The sequence below is a fragment of the Zonotrichia leucophrys genome, chromosome 4 (assembly GCF_028769735.1).
Source record: "Zonotrichia leucophrys gambelii isolate GWCS_2022_RI chromosome 4, RI_Zleu_2.0, whole genome shotgun sequence".
NCBI lineage: Eukaryota > Metazoa > Chordata > Aves > Passeriformes > Passerellidae > Zonotrichia > Zonotrichia leucophrys.
The window spans coordinates 39,202,148-39,222,512 of NC_088173.1; the positions used below are offsets into that span (position 1 = coordinate 39,202,148).

Consider the following 20,365-nt stretch of genomic DNA (forward strand, 5'->3'; position numbering starts at 1 on the left):
GTTCGTTTTGAAACTGAATGTGATTTGACTGCAAACCCAAAGTCCTCCCTCCCCTACGGTGATCATGAGATCATGCCAGAGAAAAAGGTTCAGATGGATTTTTTAAAAAAGCAAACTATTTTTAAATGAAATTTGGAGCCTCTCTATGTATTTATGGTTAGAACAAAGATATCAATTAATTAGGTTCTAATTTAAAGCAGAATTGGCTTGCTTTTCTCATCCATGAAACTCAACAGATGAGAACCACAACACTTACCACAGAGCCAGCTGATTTTGAGACTGCCCCGATCCTCTGCCTGTGCACTCAATTTCTGTCATTGCTGCTACCCCGAGCTGTTGCTAAATATTTATTTACACATAAATAACCAGGGCAGGGCACTAAGCTCCAGGTGGATCTGATCCTACACCAGCATTTACTGTAATGCAGCGCTGCATCAGAAAGTGCTGAAATATTCTATGAGCTTCTGAGAGTCTCTGTGTCATGATAAGGGTTGTGTGTCACAAGGGTTTTTGGCACCAAATAAATAACCAAAAGTTAAAGTTGCCATTTTAGTGGCACCTTGGTACAGGTGACAAATTTGCGCTATGTAATATCACATGTGTGGAAGGAGCTGCTTATTGAACGTGGATCTGTGAGCTGAAAAAGACACTGCTGTTAAAACTGTGTTAAGTGTACTCAGATATTGCTAGAGACATTTGAATTTTTCCTAAACTATACAGCTGCTTTAGTAATTTTCTTATATGGATTTCTTTTTGCATTATCATTGCTATTACAAAACAATCTTGAGTCATGCTGAGAAATCACAGAAACCCGATTCTAATCTCTCTTTACCAGTGGCAGAATAATAAATAGCAATGTTCAGTGAGATTAATGAAATTACACTCTTGTTCCAGTCTCAAGGACTTTCCTATATTATGGTAGTGCACTTTTACAAGACCCTTAAGCAATGCTGGGAGACCAACACAGCACCTTACAACATTCCCTCCAACTTAAAATCCTCCACAATAAGGCTATTTGCATTCTACCCTTTAAACTGAAAGAGAGAACAGAAAAAGGAAAATAAGAGGCCAAGAGGCAGGAACTGGTGTTAGAAATAATCAAAACAGCCAGTATAGCATAACAGAATCATTTATCAGAAGCTTAATTCTCTATGCCTCCTGTCTGATGTGGTCAATTACAGACATGCAAAATAAGTCCAGAAGACTATTACTTTCAGATGGTAGATTTATATATTTATAGCTATATATATTTAATATTAGGTTTCATATATTTTGATTTTGTAGGGCTTAATTAGTATTTCCAGTTAATTCCAGCTGCTGATTACAATACAAGTTGTTGTATTTTACTGTAGCAATCCCATTTTGTAAAGAACAAAATGGCATGGATTAAACAACGATAGTATATAAAATATTAAAGTGCATTTCCAGGGTAAAATAATTACTCTACCAATTATTATAATGTTTAAAAACTGTATTCAAATAGGTTTCATCCACTTGGGATTTCCTTCTGCAGCTGGCAAGTCAATGACTGATACAAATGCCTTAGATAAGCATCACAAAATTATGAAAAAATAATAAAGATATTTTTCCTTATGTACTTTGCTTATGTACAAAAGTACTTATGTACTTTTGCTTAAAACAAATTTATTTTAATTCCCCCCCATTTCCTGTCTATAAATCTAGAAGAAAATTAAAATTACATAAAGTATGTGAATACTTAGCTACTTTTTGCTTAACCTATATGCAAAAAAACCCACATCATAAACATGGGAATATCAAAGTTTACTCCCTAAAATTTGAAAAATATATGCATTGAGTAAAAACAAATATAGTACATAAAATACAAAAAAAGCCAAATATGCTGTAAGAATTTGTACATTCAGGCTGCTTTGCCTAGGAATTGAAAGAGGAATTATTATTTAATTATACTTGGACAGCCAAAAACCAAGAACAGTTTTGCAACACCATAGGTGACCCAGGCCCAAAATGAGCTAAATTTTGTGCAGGGAATTGTTGAACACACAAAGGGCTCATGCAAACACTTGGGAAATATGGAAGGTGAGATGCCTTTAGCACCCAGGTTCCAGTGGTGTCAACCCCTGTATTCACACTGCTGCTGTCTTCTGTGCAGCAACCCACCAAAGGTGAGCACACAGCTAACTCAAAATACATCCAAGCCCTGTGCTATTCCGATTCTCTGGGAGAATTTATCCACACCAGTATTTTGGTAAGTCAAGCCCTTGTATGGTCCAGGCACTCAGCACATTTCAGTACCATGTACTGCTACTGATACAAAGCTATTTAACTGCATCAGGGCACAGCCTCTTTAATCCTGCTTTAAAGACTGTCCATTTAAATACTTTTCTTTTAATGAAATATTTACTGCATGGTAATATGTTAAATTGTAGACTATAGTAATCTCATTAAAAAAAGATATGACAGTACAGTAAATGCCATTAAGTAGTAATAGACAGCTTACACTTCAGAATATTTTACTATTAAGGCTGAGTGTTAAATTACATTGGGATGGGGTGTCTGCTTTTTAATTCCAAATTACAAACTTGAAAGAGCTAATATCATATTACAAAAAATAATAAAATCCACAAGGTCACAAAGTGCTACAAAAAGGATTCCCTATTCTAATTATAAATAAAAAATATTGCACGACAATCTGTACACATGATGGGAAGGAAAAAACAGCACTTGGAATTGACTTGTAACAACACAGATTTTTTAAAGAAGAAAAACTTTATGAAGAAAAACTAATAAAAGCTATTTAGCCAGAACTATTAACAAAAAGATGAAAATAAAGCATATATTTAAAAAAGGAGGTGTAGTTACTTTATACTATATATGTATATTTTTATGTACAAGAACTTTCAGCTTTAGCAATGCAGTGTTTTCTATCTGCTGCCTCAGTCACTGGATTGTTGTCAAACCTCACTTTAACCGAAATCATGCAATCAAAGGGAGATGCACACCCTGTCAGTAGGATCCTGCAAAGAACACATATATTGAACTCACTTCCTTTTGTTCAAAGCTACATAAAATGAAAAATTAATCAATTATAAACATCAAAGGATGACACATAAAAAGTGTTTTAAAATGAATGTAAGCACTGTAATAATTAAGAATCCTCATTAACCCTGAAAATGGAAATATAAATTTGGGAATGAACTTTTGAAACATTCTGTCCCTAAACATAAATGCAAAGAAAACATTAAAACTAAAGATAAAAATTCTGCCCTTATAAAAATGTTCATCTTACATAAGTAAACACACCTGTGATTATTTCCAGAATAATCAGAAAAAAACCATTATCATCATTAATCTTTCCACTTTTATTTCCAAATTGATAATGTCCCTTAACCAAAAGCAATTCTAACCACATTTTATGGACTACTATTTATGAAGTATTTCTCAACTTCTCTCTTTTATTTCAGAGCTGACCTGATGGTCTGAGAGCTAGAAACACGTGCGTTTGGAATCCTTTCCATTTGACTTGCATGATAGCAAAGCAGTCACTAAATTTCTCTGCATGTTTATTTTGCAGCATGCAGGACAGATAAACATAATTATTTACTTTCTGTATCCTCTCCAGCTGCTATCACAAAATTTCATAAAACCCTATACAAGGCTCTGCTTTTTTTGCAGTATTGACATGAACAATTCACACAGTACTTTCGCTTTTATTTAGGAGATCTCTTATTCAAGTCCCCAGCTGAATTTACTCAGTAGGATAAGGACAAATAGACCGCAAAGAGATTGATAAGAAAGGAAAGGCGAGGATTTTACACAATGCAGGATTCACCGCAAAAATTATTAGGAAGTCATGACTGTACCAAGGCAGATTAGACAATCTTTCTTCATCTCAGCCTCTTTTTGTGTGTTAGAGATGCTTCACCTTTATGGAGTGTTTTAAAAATAGAAGTCAGTTGTGTACTGCTTGTACATTATCTTCAGTAGTAAATATTGCTGAACTACTGAGAAATGAAAGCACTAAAAAACCGTAAGACCAAACTTAGTAAAAACAACAAGTTACATAAAAAAAGAAAAACTTCAGCTCACTGTGTTCTTCTTTATTAAAGTATGTCATGTATTTTATCTTTGCAAGAGTTTGATGAGTTTTTGCAAGTAAAATTCTGTTTCCTCTATACTTGCTAATAGTCATGAGAATCTGTAGTTTGCACCTTCCCATTAAAAATGTATTGTATTTTTTGAAATTATTCACCCCGCCTTTTATCCAGATCATGTCTTTGAAAGGAGGAAGTAGATAATAAATGGAATAATTCATGATTTCCCATTAAATATGAAACTTTCTTTTGCAGAGTTTAGAAAATGAAGTTCTACATAATGTACAGAAGTTGATTAGAACTTTTTTTAACCTTTTCAAGAAAAATCTTGCACATTACACAAATGCACAGAGAAGTTTCTTTAGGAAAGGCAAACCATTCACTTCCTACACAGCTCTGTTCCTCAGATCACTGCCTAATTACACTAAATAATATGCTTATCAGGCCCAAAACTCACAGAGATCATTCATTTGACCAAAAAGAATGTGTGCCTCTAAGTTCTAAAATCTCTTTTTGAAAGTTGTTTAATAAACATTGAATCCTGGTCATGGCAAGCGAGATTGTTAGGAATTATTCAGACTGAAAAAAATACATATTTAAATAATATTGTGAAAGGAATTTAAAATTTATCATCTAGCTCACTAAGTGACTTGTGCCATCTCCCTTTCCACAACCAGCAGGGAGTTTGGGACAGAGTGCCTTAATTTAAAATTTCTTTTGCCATGAAAGGATAAATTTCTTTGGTTCTGATTTACCCTGTTCCATAGTTTTTAGTATCTAAAAGTGAAGAAATACCCTCACAAAATGTAAATGAGTTTACACAACATTCCACCAGTTTTCAACCAGAGTAATGAGAACAGAGGGCCATAAGGTGCTTACAGGTCCTGTTCAAAGACTGACATCAGGAAGAACAGCAAATTCTGGCTAGGATTGAAGATAAAGGGGAAAGAAGTTTACTTCTTTCTCTGTTTGCTGCTATCTCCTTGAGCTTGCCCCCCTCCCTCTGTCTCCACAGCTTTGTACACAGAAGAAATGGAAGCAGCTCACAGCAGTGCATCACTGGAACCAAATACTGTCTAATCAAGGGCTGAAATACAAGGGAAAAGCAGAATCTGCTCCTACACATTATCTGTCTGATCTCAAATTGCCTTTTGCTAGCTTGCTAGTAATAGCAGATGCACCTTGTGCTTCCTTGCCTAATCCCACACCAACAAGAAATTTTCCTCACCTTTTTTCTGGTAGTGCTTCTCTTCCTTGAGAGCCTCACTTAGTAACAGAGGAATGGTCAATCTACCCTAAAACCTACAAACCCTGTGTCTAGACCAAGCCCCTTCAAATTGGGAAGCCCCAGTAAAAATTCCAGGTAAAGAAAGAGAGAACATGGCGATATGATGTCAATGAAAAAAAGGTCCCCAGTTAGTTTTTGAGTAACCTAAGAAGTCACCTTATTAATTTATGTGGTAGAGGTGATAGCTACTAAAAGTACGGGTTAATCAAACCCCCAATCAGCTATTTCTGTTCAGCTTCCTTAAAGCACTGCTCCTTCAATGCATAGAATACAGACAGATAAAGAAGCAAATAAAAAACTGAGTGCTGAAACAACTGTCATGATTTAAATAAATTACAAACAAAGGACAAGGTCAGAAAATCCCAGTCTAAAACTAAGGCTTACTAGTCCATCATGGCTATGATGAAAATACAGAACAAACCTTCATAGTAGGTCTCCTCTCCATCAGCCCACAAATCCCATTTTTCTCCCTCACTGAACTCTCCAGATCATCCTGGCCTCTAGTTAGGTGAGGAAGTTTCTCCCTCTTAAGTCCTGGAGGACAGATAGGGCTGAGTATTCAGAGATCTCCGCTAGAAGATGTATGGATGTAGGAAACAATTTATTTCCACAAACTCCTCTAACACTTAATCCCTCACAAATTTCCCCACTTCTTTCTTCCTTTACTCTACTTAGCTGATGTTGACACTGAAAAGAGCAGAAACTTGGGGAAGGTAGTAAATAATTTGTCTCTGACTGAAGAATGGAAAAATAATTTTTTTTCAGATGCCACCAACAGAAATTTCAAAATGGATGCCAGGTCACTTATGTTCCGCAGTTGACAGCTTCCTGTAAAAATGTTGCCTCAGGAATCAGTCTCTAAGACCTCTACCTCATCCTTTTTACAGCTTTCAAAATTCCATAGTTCTGCAGCATGGGATTGAGTGGTAAATTATGTGTCTACATCTGAGCTCATCACCCCATGATCTCTCTATAAGCAATGGAGAGAAACAGGTGCTTTGAAAGTCTAATTCACCTTATTCTAAAGCACTTGTCTGGACCCTGAAGGATGGGACTCAACTAATCACAAGGCTGGGGTTGTTAACCTGGATCAGTCAATCTTGGGTCAAAGTCCCTCTGCTCTTTTTGCAGGGAGTTTGCAGAAGCTATGCTTCACTATATTCATCACTCCTCACTGCTAGAGCAGAAATTTTATGTTCCATTTTGCAGCCAACAATCTGAAAAATAGTTTAATGATCCACCTTCACCATACTGGCAGAGATGGCCAATAACTGCTCTGGAGGACACAGAACACCTGAGAATTAAAGCTTTTGCCTTTTCCTGTTTCAGGTAATCCTAAAGTGGGCCAGCCATTGGAAAATTCTAAGCAGAACAGCCCACTGTACCTCAAAAACCTCTGACAGAATGCATGTAAGAGAATGCTGTCTCCCGCCTGAAAAAATTCATCTCACAGCCTGTCTTTGCTGACACAGATTTATCAAGCAAGCTTTCCATAACACACTGATCCACCACTCATGAGACACAAAACACAAATACAAATTTTCTGCATACCTAGGCAAGCCTTCACCATCTCTGTATAACAATTTGGATTTCTTTTGACCACCAGAGCCTTGAGGACTGTAGAACTCCATCATCCAACTCAAATGTATTTAAAATACATGTAGTAACATCACTAATGTAATTATTTTTTAGTTACAGCTAAGCAAAGCTATTCCTCTAATCAAATACATTTCAAAGTTTCTCTTTCTAGTCTTCAACTCTTTTTTGATGACGTGCTCCTCTTTCGACAATTTTCAATTTGCATGAAGAGGAGAGAACTGACACTTGATCTTTCTGGCCCTGACAAAAAGGTCAGGAAACAAGAATGACAATATCAAATTCATTGATATTGATATTCACTGGACCATTTTAGGCTCTAAACTAATCTGAAGATTTAATCCTGAATTCTTGATGAAAAATGCTTCACAGTTCATCATGAACTTCTTGACTCTTGGTTCAGTCATATGAACTATTTTTAATTTTTACTGCAATTTGATTTTGAGCTGGTAATGACTTGGTGAGTCAGGACTAAGAACAGAAGGTATCAAGGAAAGCCCACTGGAGGCCACAGGAGTCAGCCAACCTCTGCATACAGAAGCCTGCTTCTGTGGCAAGAAAGCACCCACATTCTGCATTAACGACCTTTTACTTTTTTTTTTCCATTTCCAGATCCTTGCATCACATTTATTTCTTATTTCAATTTAAAGTCTTTGAGAAGGAAGCAAAACAAAATCAATGAAAAAAACCAAAGCAATATCCTGTTTTAATATAATTAAAGTACTATCTTTCCTAAGCACTATTTTTCTCCCTTGTCTATCATATCAGCCTGGGACAAAAAATTATTACAAAGAAAAAAGAATGAAAAACATCTCTTCATTTTTCCACAGGAAGAAAAAGATATTATATAATGAAGACACTTAATGGAATTCTTCTCTTTTGCTGAAGTTTGGAACACAGGACAATATTTTACAATACAATAACAACTACAACCTTTTTCCTTCAATAGTTCATCTCATATTGTGATGGATAGGATTTTAGGGGAAAATTCAGAGAATATCCCTTTTTTCCATAAATGTGACACTACCTATACACTCCTTTATTTAGAAGATAATAAATTTGTTGTTTGCCTAATGCAAACTTAAAAAAAAAGGGTGTTTAATATTAAGCAGAAGTGTAGCTACAACAATTTGTCTTGGTGCAATAATCACTGGCATATAAAGTTAAGCTCAATATTAAACAAAAGTACAGATCTTTATATGTCAGATGAAAGAAATTCAGTCCTTTTATAAAGAAGTGTAATAATCTGCTTCTAGAATGGAAGTAATATTGAAAAACTACACAGCATATTACAAGCTCTCTCGTATTTTTAAAATAATAATACTGTTGCCTGCTGAGACATACCAAGCATTGCACTGATTTCAGTAAGAGCATTTATAGATATGGCATTGCCTTACTTAATAAATTTGTTTTAGATTACATTTGATGCATTTAGTTTTTTCTAACTAGATTAGCATAATACTAATGTAACTGTGTAGTTAGCTTGCTACCTTTTGTTTGCTCTCAAATGATTTTATCAAGGTTATGGAAGAGCATTAGTAAATTATACATGGAGAGAGAAATTTCGTAACTGCTGATTTATTATCAAAAGCTAAAATTCTAAGAGAATTAAATGCACAGAACATGAATGTAACCTTTTAAGTACTTTAAAAACCTCCACAGAAATAAACCAAAATACATATGATATTTCAGTTTAATCTTCTAAGAGGTGTTGGTAACTTTGGAAAAACAGCCTCTTACAAAACTGTAAGGGAACTCCACTTAGCATAGGTATTGCAGAACAGATGATAAAATTCTTACCTCATTTGGATGTCCTCACTGGTTTCCTTTGCTACAATGTTCAGACTCAGGGTTTGGATATAAAAACGTCACTTAGGAGGATTTTTTGCATTGTTTTTTTGTTTGTAAAATTCACTTTGAAGCCCCAAGGCCTTTCTGAAATAGCTGTGACCTCCCGTGTAATCACCTCAGGGAGAACACTTGTGTCCCTGGCATGGTGTGGAAATCCACTGGGGCTGAGGGCTGAAACAGCTCCCTGGGAAGGCCTCTCAGCCTGTGAAAATTGTTGGAATGCAAGGAGCAGAGCAGCCAGCTCCACAGCTGGTGTGGAACCAGGGGGGCAGTAAGGGAAGGTGCTCACTTCTGTGCTTGCTCCCTGAGCTCTGACACCTGCAGCAATTTTCTAGATTTCAACGTGGAAGTTTTTAGGGAAGCTTTGCAGGCACATTCTTAGGCTAGGAAGGAGAAAAGAAGCATATTTTGCAAGAAACTAGCTGGTGGAATTCCTGTCTGACTGATAGAATGTTTATATGCTGCAAGGGTGATCTTGCAATATTCATTGTTAAGGTGCCTAGAGCCCTTGTATATGCATCCTTTTATTATTTAAATATTGAAATAAATAAATCAGCTCACTTAAGCAACCAGCAATCCAGTTTGTTAGAATTCTTTCATTAATTTTGATGGTGCTGAACCCCAGATCTGTTAAAATACTCCAGAAGAATAAGTTAGTCACAGTCTCTTGTAACTTCTGAATGTAAATACCTCAGCTGTAAGAAATCAAAAGTTATCTAGATTTCTTTCATTCACTGGGTTTTTAAATAACTAATGGGGTATTAAATGCTTCACCACAGAAGTCAGCACTTGGGCTTGGCTAAATAGTAATTCAAAATTACAAGAATGTGTATGTCAGTACACTCAGTTCCCACCCCAAAGGAGATATTTCACAAAGGCTCAGAAAAAAAGAGAAGGGAAAAGAAAAAAACAGCAGCACAATATAATTACTGACACAATCTTAACAATAATGTTACAAATCTGATCTAATTGGTAAATATACAAATTAGTAAAACCAAGGAGATAAATGCTTTGATATATTTAACATCAGGAGAAATGAAACATCATTATTTAATATCAACTTCAATTTTTAAATGCCAAGTTCCACTAAAAAGGGTAGGGCCTAGGGAACTTTAAATTTAAATTACTCTGATGACTAGAAACAAAGGAAACAATAAACTTATGGATGTTAAAATGCCTCAAAAAAGCCAACTTACGCTGCGGCTTCTTGTGCTGACACCCCTTTGATATTCTTCGCCAAATAATCATCTATGGCATCTTTGTCTTTGATCAAATGAATCCTAAATTTAAACGAAAAAAATTAAAAGAAACACTGTAAGGTGTTAACATAGACTTCTGCAGCATGTATAATATATTATCATCGCCAAGTTGAGCTAAACACTGAAATATTGACAAAGTAATATATCAGACATTCTATAAGCACATACAAGTATCTTTTTAATTTATTGGTCTGTAGTTAGTTCAAATCTTCATTTCTGAGAGAAAACAGAGGTGATACAAGCTTTCAGGGGATCTGGTTATCTGATATTTCTGTCTAAACTAAAAGAAATTGTGTATTAGCTAAATCAGTAATAATTGATTAAGCTATCCATATTTAAACTGTTTCCTAAATCAGAACTGTTACATTTTTGTATTATGAGTATGGACCAGAGTGGTACAATATATTTTGTATTTAGCTTCTCCAAAATTAAAAACAAAAGCAAATCAAAAAAGAATTCCCAAATCCAACTCAAAATGTTTTCCTTTGTGCAATGCAATCTTTTAATACTGCCCCTGGCTTTCCACAGTTTGACTAGCGTGGTGCAAAAGGGGCTCCACTGAGGGGATAATTTGAAGGTCATCAAAATAAAGAGCAAATTTCAGGATGCATGGATATAGGTTTAAAATGTGAACTGTGCACCATTTCCCCTTTCACTTCAGCCACCATATCTTTGCATCTCCCCTCTGATACACACAAGATGCCTGGAAAGGGTAAAATGCACTTACTGACCATAAGGTGTATATAAATAGGATCTGATATTCCAACTGCAGAGGATGTTATCTTTATAAAAGTAATGTGAATTTATTTTTATCCTTCTGAGAAAGAGCACAAAGATTGTCTGGTTAATCACTCAAAGATAAAAGAAATTCAGCATTAGTGTTCCACATAAATCCATTACTTTGCTCTTTCTCTGTCTGTACTACACTGCTGTCTTTCATTACCGTGATGAGAGTAAACTCTTTTCATAATGTTAGCTATTATAAGCATCACACTCCTTATTGCTCTGAGAATACTGAAGACACTTCACAAAGTTCATTTAAATGAAAACAAAATAGCTAAGCAAAGCAGAGATATTTTGACATATCTGTATTTAAAACAATGTAACAGTGAAAAATTCCCTCACAAATAGTGCCTTTAAATTTGTTCCAGAATTTGCTGCTGCTGAGTGGCACCAGCAGAGGCTTGTGCTTCGAGGCTGCACTTAACACAATCCACAGAAGCTGCTGCTGATGTACACCTTATTGATATTGCCATGAAAATTCACTTATAATCAACACCAAAATGCTTGCAATATTAAATTTTTCACACCAGAATAATAAAAATTTAGGAAGAACTTTGGAAGAAGGGAGAGAAAGTCAAAACCCCCAAACAGAAACAGTGAACTACAGCAGGCAAATTCCTATCAGCCTACTGCAATTAAAAAGCATCTCAAAATGAAGCAAAGGAAAGCCTGATGCCTTTCCATTGTCTTTACAAAGGTACCTTAATAAATAAATATCAAAAAATCAGAGGGAAAGCCCTTAAAATCATATACAGTTTAAAATGTCACCTGCCTTACAGCCAAAGTATGAATTTCTGACTTCTGACTGGCAACACCCTCAAACTTAAAGAAAACTACGGCAAGGGAAAAAAAACCCCATAAGCAAAACCTTACAAACTAATTGCTGTATTACAGAAGTTCTGTAATAACCTGTATTGGACTGATGCAACTACAAATATGGTCATCCATCATAAAGAGCTGAACTTACTAAAAATAACAAATACTAACAATAACAAATACTTACTAAAAATACAAATACATAATCACACTCAGGCCGTTATTATGGATGATGCTAGTGTAGCAATAACACAGAAAACATGGGCAGGTGATACTTAGTTAAAAATACTAGGAAATTCCATCAGCTCAAGAAAATCATTATGGCTTCCTATATGCAATGAAAATTTAAAACCTTAAAATTAATCAATTAATCAATGTGAAGAAAAGAGACTGTGACCTGGAATGGACATTATTTATTTTTACAGAATTGAGATGAGGATGGCATTTGCTAAAAGACACCATTTCTTTTCTTCCAGAGGTTGTCACTTGCCTTTTTCAAGCTACTTTATCCTTATTTCTCTGGTGTTTCCATAATGACTCACAGTACCTCAAAGTGTACAAAAAGAGTCTGCTTCACCTGTAAGCTGGCTCCTATTTAATTTTAAATCACTCAGTTGTTAACAAGAAATCCTTTTTAATCCAATGGAAATCTTTTTTTTTCTCTTTTAATTTTGGAACTTTCCTAAGAGAGAATTTCCTTGCCTATGATTTTTGTAGCTTTAAATATTGCAAAAGAGCAAACACGATTTGTCACCGTGGCACAGCTGATTGAAGCTGTTCACAGCAGAAATGATGCTTTGAAAGAGAAGTGGTACCTACCTTGCAAACTCTAATGGGGGGCAAAGAGGCTGCTCCATGAACTTGGGATGCTCCCCTGGGCTTTGGAGGACTGCTTGAGGCAACACCTTCATTTGCACTAAAACAAACAAATAAAACCAACATTACTTGAAACAACCCCTTCACAGCAATGTGGTTTCTGTTCCTTCCTGTGCTGCTTCCCAGGCCACTCTCTGTTATTTCCAGTGCATTAAAACCCAGCTCCAGTTCCACACAAATCTCAGCATTACTTCTGTAGGACATAGCACAAAGGACTGGTCATTATTTAACTTTCCATGGATTTCTCTCTTTCACTGAGGTGCTTTGGATTTCCATAGGGATAGCTGATTCAGGAACCAATACCTGCATGGGATTCCTCTGAGCTATCTCATTACTTCCTATCTAGGTCCAAGTAGTGATAATATTTTAACTTAATACACAACATGGACAGATGATGGAATATACAGGGTGCAAAGCAATGACAGGCACTGTGTTAATGTTCAAAATCCTACATAATCATACTAGAAGGAAAAAAAGGTAAGTAATGCTATACTTACAACACAGGTTTTACTTACAACAAAAACCAAAAGCCTCACAGTTATTTAGAATCGTCTGGCTTGTCATCTTGAAGTACATAAATGCTAATAGGACTTTTTTGTCATATAGAGCTACTGTGTTTTTTCCCCAAGTATTCAGTCTACACTTCCTACCATTAAAGTTTCAGCTGCCAGTTCCTTCATTTTGCATGTCTGTGATCTGAGGACGTTAGCAGCAGGAGCACCCTTACTTTTAAATTTGGTTTAATGTAGGTATTGCATGCCCTGCTGGTAGGCCTGAAGGCATAAACTTTTAATAGGGATAGAAAAACAGAATATAATAAGAGGGGGAAAAGAATTTAACTATTTGCTACATTTAGTGAAAGGAAATTTATTTTTTTGGAAATAGGTATTAGATACAACTCAATTTGTTACAGAATGATCAGCATCAGATTAGCAAATATTTTATATATTAGCCTTTTGGGATCAAAAGCCATTTCATTGATGCAGTATTTTGCTGTGGTTATATTGAAGTAATTTTTTTAAATTGTGTTACTGAGAACTAAATAATAAGGAGAATTATAGCTTGAAAGGATGACAGGATATTTCTCCTAAGTCATTCTTGGGGCCTTGTACTAATGATAACATTTTTTACAGAAAGAAAATAGATATTATTTATAGATAAACTGCAATTTGGTCTGCAATTAGAGGCAGCACAATTTAACAGAAGTGTGTCATAGAAAAGAAAAAAATCAATTGAATGAAAAACATATGGGTAATTCATCACTATAAAAGATTACACTTCTCACAGAGAAAGACAGGTTTGTATACAAAAACTATATAGAAAGGAAAACCCCTTTTTAGGATGATGCTATTCAGTGAGAAATAGTAATTGGACTTTGGAACAACAAAATTGAAGCCCAGAGAAGATTGCAAAGCTATGTACAAGCTTTGTTGTGAGGTATTAGATGGGAAAATCAACACTGCCATGCCCTAGTGGAGGTCGAGGAATGGCAAGCCAGAGGGGCTGACTGCAGCTATGGGGCAGAAAAGGGGGGGAAGCAGCTGCAAGGAGACCCCCACAGAGCCACTCCAGCCATGGAAAGCTATGGATAGGGAGTTCTCATCTGGGGACTGCCACAAAGCACCTGGCTGGAGCACACAACAAGTCCTTGCTGGCTCACACACTCCATATTCCCAACCCACAGGAAAGAGGCTATCAGGCATACAGGTCTCACATGAGGCACAGATGCAGACATTGTCTTAGCATGCTTCTGCCTCACAAGGACTAAAATACTGCCCTGGCTCCTATTTCTCAAAGCTTGGGAGAGGAAAAAAAAAACCCCAAGCTGCTTCATAATAATGCCAACTGAACTTTTACTTTAGATGTGGGAGATTGCTTTCAGAGTGAAATGGAGGGTGTATTTCTCTTATTTCTCTCACTTCCAAGGTAACTAATTCTTACAGGTAAATTACAACCACAGACACATGACAGAAGGCACCACATCCTTCAGAAACTCATGTTATTTCAGTCTTGTAAATTTCATTGCTGGTCATTTAAAGACCACTTTACATCTTGCTCCTTTATGATAAAGTCCAAGCCATGTCTCATTTACTTCATCAAACACCCACAGAATTCAGTGAAACATGAGGTGGTGCTGTTTATTTCTAAAGAAGTGCTTCACTTAATCCTGCAATGGAGGGAATCTCCCTATGGATGTAATTTCTCCAAGGTGCACTGAAGCCAAAGTAAAACACCAGCTGACAGCAATGGTGCCTTTCCCAGCACCTTTTGGGAAACCCCTTTGCTCTTCCTACACATTTTCTGAGGTATTAACATTAACTGGAGGCTGAGGATTTCCCTCCCGGGAAGGAGGAGAGGAAGCAGGCCACACCTTTGTGGGCATATCTGCTGCTATGGGCACCTCGTAAAATAAAGGGACATGAGAAAGTGATAGGACAGACTTACTGGCATGCAGCTTTACTACACTGAAAGTAATAGTGTAAACTGATTAAAGAAAATAAAAACGAGCAACACATTTTTGAAATCTACAGCCAGCGTGATAGATGCTATTTGTTCCAAGTGACCTGGACGCGGTCACGGCCTCAGCCCGACCCATATCCTCTATGCCCTCCGTCCCTGCGGCGCTGGGAATTCAGCCGCCATCCGCCGCTGCCTGGCTGTCACCAACCACTGCCCAGGGACACCTCAGCGTGTGCCTGCTACACACCCCGGCCCTTGGCTCCGGTACCGATAAAATGTACCCCATGGCCGGAGCTCCCCGGCGGACAGACCTGGGCTCATGGTGAGGCCGCAGGACGAGCTCTCTCCGCCGGCCCGGCCCGGCCCTTCACGGGACGCCGCGGCCTCACCATGGCGACGGGGCCGGGCGGCGCTGAGGGCCGGGCTCCCGGAGCTCTCACGGACCATAACACCCCTTCCCGGGGGCTCGGGAGGCGCTGAAGTCGGGTTAGACCCTGGGAAGCGCGGGGGCTGCGAGGAATCGGCTCGGCCCGAGGAGTTGGTGCGCTTCCCAGGAGCTCAGGTGGGCTCCGAACGAGCTGCCTCAAACAGGAGCGTCCCTGAAAGCTGAGAGACTTCCTACAGCTGGTAAGCAAAGAGCCAGGATCGTGCGGACATCTAGGGAAGCGTGGGCAGTCTCGCAGATGCTAAAGGGTCACCTGCAGCGAGCAGGTTTTCTTCTTTCACAGAATGGTTAGGGTTGGAAGGGACCACAGTGGGTCATCTGGTCCAACCTCCCTGCTTAAGCAGGGCTGTCCCAGGGCAGCTGGATTGTGCCCAGATGGTCCATGAATATCTCAGTGAGGGAGGCCACAATCTCTCTGGACTATCAGTTCCAGTGCGTGGTCGCTGCACAGTAAAGAAATTCTTCCTCATATTCAAGTGAAACTTCCTGTGCATCAGTTTCTGCTGTTGCCTCTTGTCCTATTGATCAGCAGAGCACCAAACAAAGCCTGGTCCATCCTCCTAGCATCCCTCCTGACATACCTTCATGAGGTCCCCTCCCAGTCATCTCAAGCCTGAACAGCCTGATCAGCTCACCTTTACTTGTAAGACCAATGCTCCGATCCCTGAATCATGATCGGAGCATCTGTTGCCCTCCATCCTTTCAGGACCTCTTAACCTTCCTGAAGTGAAGGGAAAGAGCAAGTAGAAAAAAACCCATTAGACTGAATCTCTGAGTAATCGACAACATGAAGGCATTTGGTTTGTGGAAAATGTCCTCACTCTCTAAGGACATTTGATGAGGGTTTGCTGCTTAATTTAAATTTAATGTTAAAGATACATGCACTGTCACAAAGGAGTTATTCTAAGGGACCGGCCTGCTTAGCTGTCTGGGGGCTGGTCAGAAATGGAAATATTGAGAAGGAATCAATGAGCTTTTGCTAAGTGCAAATGAAAACGGTAAGAGAAACCCAACTGGGATGTTACAGAATATAAAGAGCAGAGATTTTTCAGTGACTTCTCTTTTTGTGTTGGAAACTTGACACTGGCAGGAGATCATTTTTTTTAGTACAGATTTGACCTAGTTTTTATTGCTACAACTGTTTGGAAAACAGGAATGTCAGAATCAATTGCTATAATCTATTTTGGAAGGATCAAGTGGACAGAAAGCACTTAAAAATGTCATTACCTGTTTCTGAGTTGATGGCAATCGAAAACAAAGGATCTTGCATGTTTATGGGTCAGTGTTCTAGTGGATAAGTCAGAAGCTGACAGGGTTACTTAGCTGATATCAAATCACACTAGAGAACAGCCTGACCCACGCCTTACCCACCTACAACACATAGGGAAAGCACTGCTGGACTGAGAGAATTTCAGGCTGAGTGACATGTGCTGAAGGTCTCATGCTGCCAGTGTTAAAATGTACTTGGAATTTCAAAATATTTAAAATGTCAATTTCCTTACTCAAAAAATGTTGCATCCAACACAGAGGAATTTTATATTAGACCTCATCTTGTCAGATGAAAAGGAATTGATCACAGAACTAAAAATTAGCCATAGCTTAGGTATAACTGATAATGATTTGATCACATTTGATATGTGCAAACAGAATTAAGTCCAAGCCAATAATACATATACTTAATCCTTTGGAAGTGCTAATTTTATAAAGGTGAATATTATTATAAGGTAAATCCGTTGGGAGAAGAAATTTAATCTGAAGTGGGAGAATAATAATTGGAAGTGGTTTAAGGGTGGTAGTGCAGATACCCACTCAGCCAGAATGCCACAACTAAGGAATATGTTTGCTGAAAAGCCAGGGTGGTTTACAAGGCAAACATCTGCAAAACTGGAGAAAGAATGTGGTGTCATTCATGTACACTTACAGGTAGAAATTGTAGAAAATTGCTGTAAGTAATTTTACTCAGCAAAGTAAAAGGTTATGAGGGAAATACACATATGGTCAACTGAGTTAAAATGAGGAAATTGGAGGGGATTTGCAAGTATAGAATACAGAAAATTATCTGAATAGAAGACCCTATTAAGACCTGAAGATGAGAGCTTAAACCTTAATCAGTGACAAACTTCAAATATTAAAGATACACATACTTGTTCTGTCCTTTGGGAAGATGGCAGCTGACCTAAATAAGTTGTTAAATATGTTGAAGAGTTGTTTTCTCTTCACAGATGGGGGAGAATGGTTCAGTTACTGAAAGAAAAGCTTTTGGAATGAACATGCCTATCAATGTTCATATTCAGAAGTTCTTGAAACACTAAGACTTTTTTAAGGAAGGTGAAGCTAGTATTGTTCTAATAGCTTAAAAGAATAAATGGCATAATAATTGTTTATCAGTGTGACCTTGATCAGGCAAAATACAGAATAGACAATATTGTTAACTCAGTTAACAAATAATTTCAAAGAAGAAAGACATTTCCAATTACTGTGGGCTCCTGCTGAAAAATCTTTATATTCTGGCAGAAAAATAGAGCCTGGCAATCAGACTTTGCTGTCTTAATGAGGCTGCAGGTTTTGCTTATTGATGTAATTTAATTCAACTTCAGTAAAGCACTTGACTTATTATCATTTGGTTTTTTGGATTAAACACTTCAACAACATAGTTATTTGTATCCTGTACATAAACTCACAAGGAAAACTTATAAAAACAGAAAAGATAAACCAGAAGACTTAAAATTACTCTTAATATTCTGGAATGATATCTGGAGTACTTCACAAGCAGACATTTACGCCATAGCTACATCTCCTGTGTTAAACATATATAATTCATTTTACTTGGAAGCAAAGTAAGAATATTTTTATGGAGATGTGTTCAAAGGATCCTGCATGCCAAACAATATGTAAGTTAGAGAGAACACTCTTTAGCAGAGAATCAAAGGCAGTCTACATCTCTATAGTAATATGAAGAGGCAGTAGCCTTTCTGTGGTTAAGGATGAAACCAACTCCTATTACAATGCTGTGTTCTAGCACCAATTTAATTTGCCTAGAAATGTTTGGCCTGCAAGTCCTGAAGAGAAAGGATGTCAATCCATAGAAAAAAAATTCAGTTGCTAGCACTTTTTTGTTCCTATCATTAGAGTGGGTTTTCTCCCAGTTCTGTAAGTAATGATAATTGCCAAGGAACAACAATATTTTATAGCAGATGCTATTTGCAAAAACTGTGTGAAGAATTCATTTGTTTGACAAAAAATTGATTTCAGACACGGGCATATTCAAAAACGTAACCTAGCGAGGCAAAAAGTGCAATGTATTGATCACTATGAGTAGTTGCTACCCTTAGGAAATATGGTTACATGGAAAACAAATTGCTGTGCTTAAATGTGGCAATGTCCAAAACTTACCAGGACATATCTGGATACTACTGAATACTTGAATACTGCTGATTAAAAAAAAAAAAGGTTTGATTCCTGCCTACCTGTTCATCTTTGGTCCATGGTAGTTCTGATTTTCCTGTTACTTATCCACCTGTCCACTACCCAAAAATGCCTCAAACCTGAAGCATCCCCAGTCCTTCACTTTAGAAGAGAGGGAAGAGGGAGAGGCTTGGTGAACACTAAAGTATCATTGTGAAAAGTATGAAGGAAAAAAATGGAGGAAAGGCCAGACTGTTAAAAATACAAAATCAGGGAACTGGAGGGGGACAACACAGAGCATGCTACCAGGTAGCGATCAGCATACATAGATTCTCTGGGCATTTTCCTGAGAGCACCTAATAAATGTAGTCATGAATGTTGGAATCACAAATAATACAGCTTTGCAGAAGTCACGTTCTTAAGTCTTTATATCATGCCATTGTAAGCTCTATATTCTATGTTGTCTTATGTATCAAGAGTTCTATGCAAAGGTTCCATATCACCAGAGTTTGGCACCTCCTCGATGTTTCTCACAGACAGCTCCTCTAAGCACTGACTGTTCCTGGTCCTTGCAGCAGCCATCTGACTCCAGACCCCACCAATCCACTCTTTTATAACACTGTTCTTATTGGCTACAGGTGTGGCCTGTTAACATCAGGCCTGCTCCTGAGCTTTAGTAATTGGTTCAGCTGCAACTCTTTGGGGGACAAGATTACATTCTATACCACCTTCATTTACCCACACTGTATCCCCCTACATTTCTTCATGTATTACAGACAAAAGTGGCCCAGCATGCACTTTATATGTTATAATAAAGTGAAATTTGTGCCATCAATATCTCCTCCTGGTTCTTTAATTACTTATTTCAGGTATTTTTATAGGTCTGCATCAGGTGGATTTTCACCTACTGAAACATTTGTTACAATGTCAACTGACTTGTTTGGCCTTCTTTTGAAAGCTGTCTAGAAAGATTATATATAAAGTTAATCAAACTACATCACTGACTCAGCTCATCAGAACAACTTTTTCATCACCATAACAATATTTTTGTGACATCTAGCTTATCATCATGAATTATGGGGGAAAGGATAAACAACCCATTAAGAACTTAAAGGCTCACAAAGGTGCAGTTTGATAAAGGATAAAAAAACCCCATGGGGTATGTATAATAAAATCTCTCTCCCCTGAAGAGTGATTGTTATCTTTCTTTCATGAGCGTCAAAGACCTGGAGCTTCTCAGTGCCTCAGGCAAGTGAGTTTGAAGGTCTCCTTCATGATTGAATAGAAAATTGTAATCAGAATTAGGTTATGGCTGTTTATCCTATAGAGCATTTAAAAAAATGTTTTATGTGTAGAACTGATATTAGTAACTGAGAGGAAAAAGCCACTGTAATCACATTTAGAAAACTCCACTGTATTTTCAGTATATAGTCTGAAATTATCTGTTTATTCTGGTGTGTGTTGGGACAAGCTGTGCCATGAAAAACTGAGCTAAATAGTTCTAAAACATTAA

General features: G+C 37.4%; 1 protein-coding gene across 8 annotated transcripts in view; it reads right to left on the reverse strand.

The window, feature by feature from the left end:
* The window catches only part of TTC29 (tetratricopeptide repeat domain 29), a 125,827-nt gene extending 106,403 nt beyond the window's left edge, over nt 1-19,424 (reverse strand). For 2 of the 8 annotated variants that reach the window (XM_064712335.1, XM_064712334.1), the window contains exons 1-3: nt 15,314-15,820; nt 12,486-12,582; nt 10,005-10,088 (exon numbers count right to left, since the gene is read on the reverse strand). In XM_064712335.1, the coding sequence (XP_064568405.1) occupies nt 10,005-10,088; nt 12,486-12,582; nt 15,314-15,449 (317 nt within the window). In that variant the 5' untranslated portion in view covers nt 15,450-15,820. Of the gene's footprint in view, nt 1-10,004; nt 10,089-12,485; nt 12,583-15,313; nt 15,821-16,082; nt 16,169-18,914 lie in introns of those variants that run through there. The other 6 variants (XM_064712339.1, XM_064712337.1, XM_064712341.1 and 3 more) reach the window with 6 other exon arrangements.
* Nucleotides 19,425-20,365: the final 941 nt, after the last annotated feature.